The sequence below is a fragment of the Acanthochromis polyacanthus genome, chromosome 6, assembly GCF_021347895.1.
Source record: "Acanthochromis polyacanthus isolate Apoly-LR-REF ecotype Palm Island chromosome 6, KAUST_Apoly_ChrSc, whole genome shotgun sequence".
Taxonomy (NCBI): domain Eukaryota; kingdom Metazoa; phylum Chordata; class Actinopteri; family Pomacentridae; genus Acanthochromis; species Acanthochromis polyacanthus.
The window spans coordinates 22411413-22426200 of record NC_067118.1 but is presented as its reverse complement, the minus strand read 5'-3'; the positions used below and the strand labels follow the sequence as shown (position 1 = coordinate 22426200).

Here is a 14788-nt window from a genome sequence, read left to right as displayed (position 1 = left end):
CGAAAAATGTGCAAAAAGTAGATTTTTATGACTAAAAGCTTGTCCTAATCAAAGTGCTGGTCACCTACATAAAGCAATTGATTTCTAGCAGCCAAATGACGATACCACACCAGCTCTTATACTGATGTTGACTGTGCACGCACACACACACACACACACACACACACACACACACACACACACACACCAGTTATAAAGTATTAACTAATAAAGTATTATTTTAAGTATTTTCTGTAAAAAATGTATTCTCTAATTCTCTAATTCTCTAACAGCTTCTAAATTTTTATATTTTCTGGTATCTTAATTCTTTTGTGACAGAAACCTAAACATCTTTAGGTTGTGGACAAAGCAAGACATTTGAGGACATCGTCTAGGGCTTTGGGAAGTACTGATCAACATTTTTCACCATTTGCTGAAATTCTGATTGGCCAACGAACACATCAAGCAATGAAAATTATTGGAAGTTACAATATTGACCAATACCAACATTATGCAGACACAGTACATTATAGTAAGATCAACACATATTTCCACTAAAATCTGCAACAGTTCATTAACATTATATTTCACTTACCGGTACTTCTGTCCAGCCCTAAGCATCTTTCTAGAACTTATTAGGAAACAAGTCTTTGATGATTAGTGCTTAAAGTCACTACTGGGAATGACACACTCAAAGAAGTGATGTACTGACTGCTACATGACTTACAATGGACCTAACAGCAATCTGACTAAAAAGACTCCAACTGCCGTTAAAATACGCCCAAAGTAAGGGGCTATGGATCCCAAACTGCGACTGTATACTAAACTTTTTGTAATTAGATTGTTTTGACATCCTCTGTTACCAACATGCATCCACTCACACATCCACCCAGTCTGCAGCTTGTAATACCACCTGCCACTCCATATACACATCACGCAGGCTAAAAAAGACAGCTCTGCTTTTTCCACAAGCCAAACCAATAATAGACACTGCCCCATTAAGGACAATACAACCAAAACGATTTTGACCATTTAGCTACACATTTTAAAATAACCCAGCGATTACGCAGCCATGCTATTGATCAATTTGCAAGTTGCACCTGTCTCTTCAACATTTCTAAAGGCAGACACCAGCTTTGAGATCCAAAGCACACTGGCTACAGACTGCAAATCCGGATTTATCCTGTGTTGTGTGCTCACTGTTTTACTCAAGACTGGCTAAATTAGTCACGTTTGAACCAACAACAATCGATTTGACGCCCTGAGATCTAAATCCAGGTCTGCTTACCCTCACATAACTTACAGCGGGGCTCTCGCTTCGTGACTGGCAGCTGAACTAGAATATACCGGTTGTCTCGGGAATCAAACCGTAGTTAAAGCGGATAATCTCCAGACACCGCATCACAGGAACACAACCAGCATCCATGTTGGTTAGCCCGTCCATAGCCTAGCCTGCACTAAGCGATATGAGTGGTTTGAATAAGAAAGCTAGCACTTAGCTCGCTAACTAATCCAAGGGCAGCAAAGCTGACTAATGTTAGCCCATTGGGCTAACTCTGTGCACTTCTTACCTTTTCTCACTCCCGAGCAGTGTGGCTTCTGTTTCTCTTTTTCACTGGAGCCTAACTCGAGTTTTATAATACTCGCATCCCAGTTGCGCCTTGTTTTCCGCCGCTAAACCATTCAAACAGCCGGTAGTAAAGCCACCGAGGTAACGGCTACACCGGGAGCGAACGAGCTGTCAGTCCGAGCACAACGATCGCAAGGAAACCCTCCCACTCCCCCTCTGCTCGCTCCCGCTGGCGCGCTCACAATACGCTACGTTACAAGGAGGCGACGCGAAGAAGAAAACTTGTTTGTGAATTCTGCCAACACAACTTCAGGTATTTGAACGCAAAACCTTAAATGTTTTTTATTTCACTCGAAAACTCTCAAAATGCACTCATATTCTAAGTTTTTACTGAATTTTAAGTGACTTTAGCTAGAAAAAGCAAGTAACACTTTGGCCTGTGTCGATTATCGGTTTAGCCTTGTCATGGGCTAACGTTAGCATTGGCAACCAGAATGACACAGCCCGAACTCCTCACAGCTAACGATAGCGAGCTAGTTGGCTAACTGCTGTTTTTGTTAGCTCTGCTTTTAAAAATCTTTGTAAAACAAGCAACACGGTACTAGTGAAACTTTTGGAACGGAAATCGACAACACAATGATGTCCAGCTGTTAGATTTGCGGTATTAATTCTATACGAAATAGCTATAATAATCGAAATTATAAATGACCAACCGCTGGCCATGTAAAGCCAAGTGCTGTACATAACTCTTTTATTTTAGGTTGAAGAGTTTAGGTTGCTTGCATCAGACTGAGTAGAACATTATTGACTTGTTAAAGTAATTCCGGAATCAAATATGTCTGTTGGAGTTCAGCAATGTATTTCTGAGTGGAAAAGTGCGTAATGTATTAAAACGTAGAAGTTATAATTAAAAATAGCTGTGATAGAGAGTGTGTGAAATAAAATTACAAAACGTGAAAATAAATTAAAAGATTGTATTCGTTGTATCCACATGTATGCAAGAGAAATTTCAGATGGATACTGGTCAACTCGTGCGTATGCCAACTTGTGTGTATTGAGTGAATGTAAAATCAGTGTTTTATTTATTTATGGTGATCAAACATGGATTTATAAACCACTGGCAGCTGCTGAATTGTCGTCCCTTACCCTTGCGTACGCACGAGTTTGAATACGCACAAGTTGACCAGGTACCTTTCAGATTTTACACTATCACAATAAGCACTTTATTTTTCAGGTATATAAGTTTGAAAAGAAGTAGAATTTCTGTTATATACTTGCAATAATTAATGGATTATTCGTCAGCTGTTATAATAATTTGCAACTGTTATGTTTATTATTTTATTGATCCTAGTATTTTTTATCTAACTTGCAAAAATACATATATTTGCGATGTTTTGGTGTTGGGTTTGCATCAGGCAAATGGTTTGTTACAAGGAGAAGCGTTTTTTTTTTTTCAACAAGGAGTGGCTGTAAATCTACAACCACTCACTTTCTTCACATTCTAGAGGAGGTCATGGAAGCAAAACAACATTCTACTGACAGTTTTCGATAACATACAGAAATATATAGTAAGAAAGGTAAACCAAAATCGTTTTCATTAAATGGGTCGTTTGCTTTGATGTGAATGCTTAAAACCTCCAAGTGCAAAATCACATTCCTAAAAACTATGTTTCCAAAAAAAGCATATTGATGAATAAAATATAAATAAAATGTCTAAATGCTTTGATTCCAGCTTTTTAGAAGACAGTTTTTTCAGCTTTTGTTTTTACTCCTCTTTGATCGTAACTGTAAAATCTTTGAGTTGTGGACAAAACAAAAATTAACTGACTGATTACTAGATAATGAAAATACTTGTTAGTAGCAGCCCTAATTTGTACTTAATCTGCCCACAAACTTAAATGGACATTAGAGTGTTTGAATGTTGCTTTGACATGAGTGCATCAGAAACGGTTCTGTCACATTCAAATACTTGTCTGAGCTTGTTCAACTGACTCCATTTTGGTTCCCATCAGTGTCTGAGACGGTTAGCAAAGGGATTGAAAGATGTCGTCAGGCGCTCTCTTTCCAAGCCTGGTCAGTGGCTCCAGGGGAAGCTCCAGCAAGTACCTGGTGGAGTTTCGAGCTGGTAAAATGACCTTGAAAGGGAACACGGTGACACCGGACAAACGAAAGGGCACAGTGTACATCCAGCAGTCTGATGACTCGTTGATTCACTTCTGTTGGAAGGACAGGACCACAGGGAACGTTGATGATGTGAGTCGTGCTAAACTAATCACTTCCATTATTTACACTTTACACTGTCAGTGTGGATTTATCAAAAGCTTGGCTAGCGAAACAGACACCAATCATCACAATCAGACAATCTGATAGTCATTTTATTTCACTTTAAGACATCACAAGCAAACTTTAAATTGTTAGATTTGCGCTGGCACATAACAGCTGAAAAATTACTTGACTGATCTTTGGTTGAAATATGAACATACTTAAATCCCTTCACACATATTTTAGCATATCTGTACTGTAGCATTTACAAGGAAATAAGATTTGCTAATTGCTAAATCTCGCAATGCCAGTGGTTAGTTTTGTCAATATGTGATGATTTTAGGTCTGTCTCTCAATAGAATTCAAGACCATCATGTAAACCCCTTTAATTGATGAGATCCTTAACTAAGCCAACAGATCAGGCTACCAGAATGGGATTAGAACTTGTACTTAATGATGCAGGCTTTCAGCAAACAACTGTGCCATTCTTCAGTGTTGATATTGAAATAACCAGTAAAGATATTGACAGCTAGCTTGGTAAGACTTTCAGGAAAACAGCAATCCTACAATCAGAATAAAAGACTGTCAACTCAGTTTGTCATTTTTCTCGTTTTTATTCCTTCTGCATTTGCTCAGATGAACCGTTTTGATATAAACAATGCCAACACAAGGCTGAATCCTGATTTAGCTTCCTTCCACAGAGCAGGCAAGGTGGCCGTGTCTTTATTTCAGCGCTGCAGTGATGTTGCTGCCTTGGTTTTCCCCTTTTGACTGTCTCATTGATGATTATTTGTTGTGTCAGGGCAGCCGCTGTGTTCTCATCCTCACTGCCTCTGATTTGTCTTGCCCTGTGTCTTCTTTGTTCTAGGATCTGATCATCTTTCCTGATGACTGTGAATTTAAGAGGGTGAACCAGTGCACCACTGGACGTGTCTATGTGCTGAAGTTCAAGGCCGGGTCCAAGAGGCTGTTCTTCTGGATGCAGGTGAGAAGAAGCTGCAGCTCATCTGTCCTTTAAAGGGCAAAGAACTAAAGATGTGAAAGGAGGTCAAAGCAGATGGCTGTGTAATAGAGAGAAACTGAGTGGGAAAATGAAGAGGGAGGCAGTGATGAGCAGAGAAGAAGAGGGTTTGTTACTGTACATTCATTCATGATGACAGGGTATGCATGGCTGTATTTGACATTCATTCTCAGTATATTTGGCCTTTGTTGACTCTTTTTTTTATCTGTTATATTCCGGAATGATACTTTTATTCAAATAAGAAATGAAAGGCATGTTTTGGTAAAACTTGGACCTTTTTTTTTTTTTTTTAAAAAAAGGAGTTTCTGCCCCACAGCAGTGCTAATTTTTTTCGAAATTGCTTTCCATGGGTGTGTTTACAGTGTAGTTTGTGAAAGGAACAAAAGCACACTATTCTTCTTGTCTTGTTTTTTTTTTTTTAAATCTTTCTGATTGCGTTCAAAGCTGTTCTTTGATACCGCACTAAAGTAACTTGAGGAAAAAGAATTGAGAGCTTTAATTTGGTCAGTGAAAACGTATCGTTTGGATTCCAAAGAACTTTTGTGTGCCTCATTTCCATCAGGAGCCAAAGACGGACAAGGATGAGGAGTACTGTCGTAAGGTGAACGAGTACCTGAACAACCCTCCCATTCCTGGAGCGCCTGGCAGCGGAGGCGGCAGCGGCCACGAACTATCTGCACTCGGAGGGGAGGGAGGCCTGCAGAACCTGCTGGGAAATATGAGCCATAACCAGCTGATGCAGCTGATTGGACCAACAGGATTAGGTGGACTGGGTGAGCAGCTCTGGATATTTCTTTGTGGAATATTAGCAGCCTGAAATACGTCCTCGACTCACAACCGGAGTACATTCTGAATAAAATAGGGATCACTTTGGGCCTGTTTTGATTTGTTTGTGTTTGTCTAAGGAGGCCTGGGAGCCCTAGCAGGACCAGGACTGGCCAACTTGCTGGGCAGTGGAGGACCAGCTACCAGCAGCTCCTCCTCCAGGTGAGGCGGACCCCAAACGGCTCACATCACCAACATCACTGGAGTTAATTCAGCAAATATCATGAATTACTGCTCAAATTGTGGTGAGTTATGTTCCTTGTTTCTTTTCTGTCTTCTCCCAGCTCTCGTAGCCAATCGGCAGCAGCCACTCCTTCTTCTGGTGCAGCCCCCAGACTGAGCTCCACCCAGGCCCCCGCCACCCCTGTAGCTCCTGCTGCCTCAACTACCTCCTCTACTGGGGTTGCTCCCTCCACACCGGGTACATGAAGTGCACTACTGCTGTGTCCGTCTGTCACAATTCAGAACCACAGTCCCCTTTCCGGCTTCATGCTAGTCAGAGTAAAACGTGCATCGTTTTCAAATTTGTGTTATAGGTAATGAGGCTGCAGCTGTATTTTTTGTCTCAGATTCCTCTTCACATTATTTGCTGTATTTACTAATTATCCCTCTGATGCTCCAAAACCTGCTAGTGGTTTTTAAAGGCAGGTTATTTATATAAAAAAAATGGACAAAATTACACCACGAACAAGTAGAAACTGTAATGGCAGAAAGAATTGTCAGATGTTCAAAGTTCAGACGATCCTGGAGCTACTCTTATGTGACATGCTGTTCTATCATAATGTTGGTCCGAATTTGAGCTTAAGCTGATATTTCAGAATTTCATGAAAAGATTTGTCAAAAACTAACAGTAATAAATAAACAAACAGTATCTTTGATAGAGCCCACAGTGAGTAAAAATGGGACAGGATCAGGAAAAAAAATGCAGGAACTGCTTGGAGACTGGACGATTTTTCATTTGCTCCGTAAAATTTCTGAAGTTTCTTGTCTCTTAAAGAATAGCAGAAAACCCTTCTAACTGAGAGGCTGAAATGAAATCAGTGATGGCCGTTATGTTTGGGTCCCATCGACGCCTCCTTGATGAAACCTTTAACAGTGCTGCATAATTTGATCACTAAATAATACTGGAATGTCCCATTTCATGTCCAATACGTGCTAGGTTCTTAAAATACTTGTAGAGAAAGCAAGCATGCCTATCATTTAAATGAACAGTGCAAAACAGGGAGTGTGATATGTTCCATTTTTTTCTGAAAACCTTTTAACACCTCCTTGTCTCATTTCTAGCCTCAGCTCAGACATCAGTGGTCCCAGCCTCTACTGGAAGTCCGTCTCCTCACCAGCCCATCCAGCTCAGTGACCTCCAGAGCATCCTCGCCACCATGAACGTCCCGGCGGCGGCGGCGGCTGGTCAGGGCGCAGCAGGTGAGTGACAGATTACTGACTAGATCTGCTACTGTCAGACAGTCAAGAAAGGAGAGAGACTGTTTCAGTAACTACAACTACTTCTATACTCCTGTGCAGTGGATCTTGCCAGTGTTTGCACCCCAGAGATGATGGCTCCCATCCTGACTAATGCTGAGGTCCAGCAGAGGCTCCTGCCCTTTCTACCCAGTGGAGAAAGTTTACCGCAGAGTGCCGAGGAGATTCAGAACACCCTCAACTCACCCCAGTTCCAGCAGGTAGGAGGGATTCCTAAACACTGGTCAAGACATGTTCTTTCTTTGAAGACAAACGGGCCATAGCAGTAATCAAAGTCAGCATGCCTGCTCCTGATTGGCTGAACACACTCCGTTGTAATCAGAGCAAGCAAAGATTGAAAAATGTGTTTGGAGACAACTAAGATTAGAAGTCCTGGTCTTCTCCATCCTGGTGTCATTTTGTTAACAGTAATTGTAACATGCCACTGCAGTCTGTTGGGACCTAAGCGTGTTTTAATTCCTGCAGTTTGATGTCATCAGCTTTTGAAACAAGTTCACTGACTGTAACCTCTCCCCTCTCTAGTCGATGAGTATGTTCAGCAGTGCCTTGGCCTCTGGGCAGCTCGGCCCTCTCATGAGTCAGTTTGGTCTGCCGGCAGAGGCAGTGGACGCCGCCAACAGGGGAGGTGAGACAAACACAGACATAAGAGGTGTCTGACTCTTCTTTCAACAAAAATACTGACTTCGCAGATAATAGTTATATTGAAGAAGAAACTGTTTGAGTTCTTCTACCACTGCCAACACCAACACCTAGTCAATGAAAGGGTGAAGATAAAGCAAGACAGAGTTTTGTTGCAGCCTCCAAATCACGTAATCTGCCCTGCTGAGATCTGAAACAGAATTTCTGAGCAGTAGTTAAGAATATGCCATGAGGGTTTCACTGCTAAGTGAGGAAAGAAATCCATTTACTAATTTTTCCATCAGCAGACCTGATGAAAACAGGCTGTAGTGATCCTCCACTATTCGCTGATTTATTCCCGGGGCCCAGCTAATACCATGTTTTGGTACTCATCCCTATTTGACACTTCCAGAATCTTAGTTCAATAAATCTTGTGGTGGCTTTTGGTTGCTTTGCTGTAGCAGAGTTTGACACTAAATACAATGCAGAAGTTTTATACTGGACTTCAGAAGCTCCCTGCTTTGTATGTCTGAGACAACACTTTGATTATTGCACTAGAAGAAGGCATCTCTTTCCTTCTGTTATTTATCTGTCTTTCTCCTCATCAGATGTGGAGGCGTTTGCCAGAGCCATGCAGGGCAGTAAAGGAGACTCCAAAGAGAAGAAAGAGGATGACGAGGACATGAGTCTGGATTAAAGCTCAACCTGCCGAGTGTTAGAAAATCTGTGATTCCTTTTCTGCTCTTTTCTTCTTTACCTCCCCATCTTTAGTGTTGTCTTAAAGTTTTCTATACCAAAAGCAACACTGTGCTCCACTCAGGACGGACAACACAGGGTCAGCAGAGCTGTGAACAGATGAAAGTCGGGTCAGTTTTCACGGCGCCACCATGTTGAAGTTTTTGTTTCACCTCTTTTTCAGGAACTGCTTTCTATTGACCACATGTTTTACTCTAAATGAGAGGGGCAGTTTTTGTTTTTTTTTAAATAAAGGGGGACTGAGCCTTAAGATTTCTTTCTGTTGTTCCACCACAGTACTGACTGTTGGAGTCTGAGTGAGTGATGACACTTCCAGGCTCTTTTGTGATTAACTCTTGATAATAAAAAGATCACGATGCACCTAAAGTCGTCTCTTGTGCAGATGGGACCCAAACACCCAAGTGTACAGTTTATATGAAAAAGAAACTTTATTTAAACATACATTTACAACACGCGAGGGCTGGGAGTGAGGGGGTTGGACAGCTTATTCTCTCTGTGAGATATTTGCGGTTATATTCCATACAAGCTTCACACTCTTTGTTTGGTACATGTTTACATATATAGCGGGATAGAGATGGGAAGCGCTGCCTGTGACAGACAGGAGACAGACGGGGGAGGGATGTTGAAGGTGGGAATGAGAGGTTGTGTTACTGCAAAGCGTGGTGAGTGAGGGTTTCATCATGGAGGATTCGTCCATCTTGATGTCCAGTCTATGTTTCGCCTCGTGAAGCCAGAGTGATAAAAATAATGGCTAGTGGTCAGAATGCCAACGTCACAAGCGGTGTTTCTAAACGCACGCATCACACTGAAAAGACCCTTCAACGTTTTTGGTTTAAGCCAAACTTCAGATTCGAGCTTCCAAAATGTGCCAGAACAACCATAAATCCACTTCCAGAAATAACATATGAGGAGGCCTAAAAAGCAACAGGTTTTTTTAATACAGAACAAAAGCTAAAATCAAAGCAAGTATAGATTTTAACAGAGGTATAATACTATTGGTATTGTGATCAGCTTTCATCCCTTTTTACGTTGTGTTTTCACAGACATACTCAACTCTTTTGTGGCTGAGACTTAATTAACTGTAATATTCCCAGAAGTTCAGTCCCAGTCCCTGTCGCAGGCATCATTACCCATCTGCGCTGCCTGAGGACATTGCTCATGTATCACAGTGTTCACAGTGTACCGACTCAGTAGGTATATTAACGTTCTCTGCTAGAGATGCACGATACACACCTGTACACAGCTTTTACTTCAATATATTGTCAGATTCAGTGATATCTTTTGATTTTTTTCATCATTCGTTTACAGAAAAAAGCTAATAAAATCAAGTCGTGTCACTTTTATTTACAATATACTACACATTTTATAACTGATTTAGGATGTTTATTGTAACACCTTGTATCAGTGCATCTCTGTGCAGACTTGTCACTGCTGTAGCACCCTGTAGCACAAAAACAAACCAGTAATATTGTCACGACACATGGGAAAATATAAAATATACATTTTTCTGAAAATAGAAAATAAATATTAATATAGGTATTTTAAATTAGCTATAGTAACATGACACCCACCACCAGTGTTTTGTAGTCGGGGAATGTGAGGATAAGACTGTGTGGTGGGTCTACATCTGAGGGCAGCCCTGCGTCCCCACAGCTCCGTGCAACGCGAGCGGTTTGGACAACATGGCAGGCCTGTGGTTGATGGTTGCTTGGCGGATGCAGCCGTGGAAGGCTGGAAGGCCAGCAGGTAGACCGGGCACTGTGACGCCACCTGGTGGACAGAAAGGGGAAGATCATATTAAAGATATGAAAGAAGTATGCAGATCCTCATCTTAACCCTATGCACCCCCAAGCCTCGGTATCTTCCATCCATCTATTCTCTATATACCGCTTAATCTTCACTAGGGTCGTAGGGGGGCTCCTGACTTAGGGGTGAAGGCAGGGAACACTCTGGACAGGTCACCAGTCCATCATAGGGCTACATATAGAGACAAACAATCACACCTACGGACAATTTAGAGTTACCAATTAACCTCAGCATGTTTTGGACAGTGTGTTTGGACGGATGAACAGGGAGAACATGGAAATTCCATGCAGACAGACCCAAGGCCCAGGCTGGAATGTGAACCAGGGATAATCTAGCTGCTAGGCAACAGTGCGAACTACTGATCCACTGTGCAGCCCAACCAAAATCCATGTTATCTTTAAAAAAAATTATCACAAAACTTACAGGCATTGCCGAAACTGACAAAATAAATAGTGGCACCACATACTATAGAGATTTTAATACGTTGTTGCTGTTGCTTCGTGATCTCCTCTCTGATCTTTTAAAACACAGCCTGCAGTTCATCCAAAAAAAACACTGCTGCTCACAGATGACCCAAAAATGGCTTATGGACTTCGATGAGAAGGGCAGAAATATTGTTTCTTTTACATAATCTGGGGCAAACTGTTTGTCGTTGTGATTTTCAAAAAAACGAGCCATGTAGAATAAACTGATTTAATGAAGTATCACAATTTTAAACTTTGATTTGGTTCATAGTTTTTCTCCTTTCACAGTTTCTAACTCTGATAAATGGAATCATTTGCCTGATTTTTGTAAATCCACCAGTGGTAAGAGGGTGCACATTCATGAGAAAACATGACATGGCTCAAAGAGGATCAGGGAAAGAGTGACATCTACAAAATGCACTTTCCTAATTTAATGGTCTACTCAAACTTCAAAAAATTTCCCAGCTCTCCTTCCTGTCCTGCTTTGCTGCCTGCTCTTTGGCCCCCGTCCTTCCATTTGTAGTCTTCAGAGGATAATATCTGTTCTCAGCACTGCCTGATATTTCTATGTAAACATGCAGTGTTTGTGAGAAGTGATGAGATGCCAAACTCCGACTACATGCTGTGGCTTTAATGAAACATCTCAAATATGGCTGAAATAAAGAGGTGTGTATCAGTGTTGTGTACTCACCGGGTACACCTCCAAGGTAAACAGTCACTTTGGCCCCTGCAGAGCGGCTGTGTCTGGGGCCGACACTGTGCTCGCTGGCTCCATCCACATTGAGCTGCAGAACGTTGTTTTTCTTCACCACTGAAGAAACATATCAGCATTATAAAAGGGCAGCAAAACAGTGACAAGTGTGGAAGACAGTTTGTTGACGTAAACTCACCAGTGATTGTGTGCCAGCGTCCGTTACACAGAGGTTCTTCAGGAGTGAAGGAGGTAGAGAATTCACCTTTTCCAGTGTTCACCGAAACGGTCACCTGCACACAGACACACAGTGTTTTCAGGTTTTACTTTTTACTTGTTAGAGGATGATATACATCGAGATCTCCAGAGCAAGTCTTCTTTTGGGACTAAATACAACCCCTCACCTCTCCCTGGCTGAGGACCAAGCTCAGGTGTAGGTCAGGTGACGTCCCAGCATGCAACAGCAGCCCAGAGTCCAAGACGGGCCGAACGTCCAGCTGGATCTCCAGATCCCGTCCCAGAACCAAGGACTCATCTGCAGAAAGGAAAAGAGCTTTCACTCAGGGTGTAACAACACAGCAGGACTCAAGCGACAAGCCCCAACACAGCTGAATTATGAGAAAAGAGTGACGGTAACCACCTATGGCGATGTGTCCTCCCTGTCCGGAGAAGTATGCTCCAGGATATAGAGGGCTTTGGAAGCAGGGCACCGTCCCCTGGCTGTGAGTGGGGCTTCCTGTAGGGGCATTGTTCAGCGTCAGGTCCTTCACACAGCCAGTGAAACCACCAGTGCCCGGGGCCTGAAGTTCATCACAATACAGACAACAACAGAAGTGAGACAAAGCCCAGCTTATGTTTTGAATACAGAATGTTTAGGACATTTATGGGTCATTTCTTACGATATGGTATGAAAATTAAAATTTGAAAACTGTATAACGCACCAAAATAGTGAACTTTATTACACCTTTATCAAATTATTAACAGCAGTTATTTGATTAACAATTATTCATTAATATCCCTAACCACAAGAAAGTGCTGCCAGTGTTAGACAATGTGCTTACTGCCAGTGAAGGCGGGACTCCTCCAACATACAAAGACCCAGTGAGACGAGTCCTGTCTCCTCCAGGCATTCTCTTAGACTGAGCTCTGATACCGTCCACTATCAGACTGATCTTCTCCCGTTCACGCTTTATGAAGACCTGGAGTGACATAAGGAGAGAGGCTGAGCATGTTAAACAATTCAGAAGCTGTGCTGCTTGTGTAGCAAAGCTAATAACACACCTCTTGTTAGCTTATGTGTCTCAGGATTCAGTGTAAAGAGGTAGTTTAAGTGCATTTTTCATACCGAAGTATGAAAAAAAGTCAAGTCAACTCTTTTTAAAAAACTGCCTAATTGTTCAGTTAAGAAAACCACAATCCATATTAACAATTCTTTAGGGGTATTTTTATGTTTACACCCCATGTTGAGGGATTCAAAAGGAGTAAATAGCAACTGAATCACACAGTGGCTAATGACAGACTTTAAACTTGCTACTTTTCTCACAGCTGTAATGAGTGATATCAGAGCATATCTTCTAACATCACTAATTTGCACGTGGCTGAAAAAATAGTTTAAATGACAAATGAATTCAGGTAAAGGTTCTCAGAAAACCCCATGTTGCAAAACCTTGGTGCTAAAAACTGCAGTTCCTTAAATGTCCACTTGAGGCTGACTCTAAAAGTTAGTCAATCCCTATTGACTCATATTAAAATGTCCAACTTTACAGCAGAAATAAAATGTTTCCAGTCTTGTACAAAAAAAGATTTGGTCTCTATAGATAATTTAATCCAATAAAATCTAATTTATTGTGTAACTTTCTAAAGGTTAAACAGTTTTGGGGTGTTTTCCTTCTTAAAAAAAAAGGTTTATTTTACCAGCAATTGAAGGCTAAAGTGCAAGACAACATCTTACAAATGGCTATATATACTTAATTCTGTAGAAGGGCTACAGCCTATCTCAGCCAACCACACACCTATAGGCATTTTAGAGTCACCAAACAACTTAAAATGCACATGAGAGGGAACCATTGCAACCACTGCAGCAGAAAACCCATGCAGGCACAGTGTGAACATGCAGACCTGATTTGTGCCTTTGACCTCACCGTGTGCCAGCGGTCATCGTTGTACTTCTTGTGGCTGCGCACGCTGACCTTCCTCTTCCCTCCGTCCAACAGAAGCAGCAGGTGGCCGTGTGAGACGCCGAGTGACATCACGGCTTCACCACGCTTCCCGCCAGCTGCGTACAGCACCAGACCATCAGAGGAGTTGATCCTCACCGTCATGGAGAAGTGTGGCCTGCGGACAGACAAACGGGATGAACTGGACTATTTAATGTTTTCTCAGATACCGGGACACAGAAAAACTCCAGAATCAGCTTCCAGATTGAGTTCAGGAGACAGACACCCTCTCTATTTTGAAGATTAGGCTTCAAAGTTTCCCCTTTTAAAAGTTTATAGTTAGAGCTCACCCTGAACCATCCGTTGCTGCTGAGGGACTTCCCATGATGCACTGGCCACCTCTCCTCTACTCTCCTCTTACTCTCCATGCAGCTATATGCAATCATAAATCACTAACTTTGTGTCTTCTCTGTCCTGCAGTTTTTGTTTTATCCTCTCTGCAGGTATTTCTGGCTCTGGAGCACAACATTTCTGATCTGCAGAAACGGGCCACAGTGACCTCCAAAAGTATTTATTGTTCTCTATTGTATCTTTTTTCTTCTTGCTATCCTCTCATCTTCAACCTCAACACAACCAGTCGAAGCAGACAGCTACCCTCCCTTAGCCTGCTTCTGCTGCTGCTTTCTCCTCCTGGTAAGTGCTGCTTGAAGGGAATCTAAAGGAAACTTCAGATTTGTTGGGTTTCTCTGCATAATTAGTAGTCTTCATGTTACTATGTGAAGTGCTTTGAGATGACAAATGCTGTAAATTGGTGCTGATGGTGTTTCAGGGCAATATTCACTCATTTTTTTTAGCTTTATTTGTCTCCAAAAGAATAATTCCTGAGTTTAACATGAGATTGTGAGGTGAGAGTTTGTGTTTGTGCTCACATTGTGCTGACTGAGCTGGGCAGAGAGTCGTATCTCTGGTAGCTGTGTGTGGAGCCGCTGAAGTGCGTCGCTCCGCTCTCCTGGTCGGACAGCTCGCCCTGACAGGACTCCCTGGTGTTACGACTGCGAGGTCCTGATGGCTTCTTGTGCTTTCCCTGACAGAGACAGAGAGGACATTAAGTTTATCATCAGGTACATTCATGGCTGTAATTTGTATTTAATGGAAAAGCAG

At 42.0% G+C, this 14788-nt stretch overlaps 3 protein-coding genes across 7 annotated transcripts in view; 1 reads left to right on the top strand and 2 right to left on the bottom strand.

The window, feature by feature from the left end:
• The window catches only part of LOC110952279 (dnaJ homolog subfamily C member 5-like), a 29897-nt gene extending 28152 nt beyond the window's left edge, over nt 1-1745 (bottom strand). The window contains exon 1 of the mRNA XM_022195767.2: nt 1551-1745. The gene's annotated coding sequence lies outside the window, so the exon portion shown is untranslated. The remainder of the gene's footprint in view (nt 1-1550) is intronic.
• On the top strand, nt 1724-8876 carry adrm1 (ADRM1 26S proteasome ubiquitin receptor). 2 transcript variants are annotated; one of them, XM_022195765.2, is made up of 10 exons: nt 1724-1862; nt 3562-3802; nt 4680-4796; nt 5395-5605; nt 5741-5819; nt 5942-6078; nt 6942-7079; nt 7179-7336; nt 7659-7761; nt 8363-8876. In XM_022195765.2, exons 2-10 carry the CDS (start codon nt 3593-3595, stop codon nt 8449-8451), a joined length of 1242 nt encoding a protein of 413 aa, XP_022051457.2. In that variant the 5' UTR covers nt 1724-1862; nt 3562-3592; the 3' UTR covers nt 8452-8876. The 2 variants fall into 2 exon arrangements, with proteins under 2 accessions (XP_022051457.2, XP_022051456.2); XM_022195764.2 differs by having other exon boundaries at nt 5738-5819.
• A 38-nt stretch (nt 8877-8914) lies between these two features.
• The window catches only part of lama5 (laminin, alpha 5), a 128856-nt gene continuing 122982 nt past the window's right edge, over nt 8915-14788 (bottom strand). For 3 of the 4 annotated variants that reach the window (XM_022195768.2, XM_051949165.1, XM_051949166.1), the window contains 8 exons: nt 14557-14711; nt 13613-13805; nt 12533-12670; nt 12112-12271; nt 11876-12006; nt 11671-11764; nt 11472-11591; nt 8915-10280 (listed from right to left, as the gene is read on the bottom strand). In XM_022195768.2, coding sequence (XP_022051460.2) covers nt 10132-10280; nt 11472-11591; nt 11671-11764; nt 11876-12006; nt 12112-12271; nt 12533-12670; nt 13613-13805; nt 14557-14711 — 1140 coding nt within the window. In that variant the 3' untranslated portion in view covers nt 8915-10131. The remainder of the gene's footprint in view (nt 10281-11471; nt 11592-11670; nt 11765-11875; nt 12007-12111; nt 12272-12532; nt 12671-13612; nt 13806-14556; nt 14712-14788) is intronic. The other variant, XR_007942383.1, reaches the window with a different exon arrangement.

Coding starts and splice junctions, on each gene's coding strand:
- adrm1 (XM_022195764.2), top strand. CDS start 3,593: ATGTCGTCAGGCGCTCTCTTTCCAAGCCTGGTCAGTGGCTCCAGGGGA. Junction 3,803..4,679: donor CCACAGGGAACGTTGATGAT/GTGAGTCGTGCT, acceptor TCTTTGTTCTAG/GATCTGATCATCTTTCCTGA. Junction 5,820..5,941: donor ACCAGCAGCTCCTCCTCCAG/GTGAGGCGGACC, acceptor GTCTTCTCCCAG/CTCTCGTAGCCAATCGGCAG.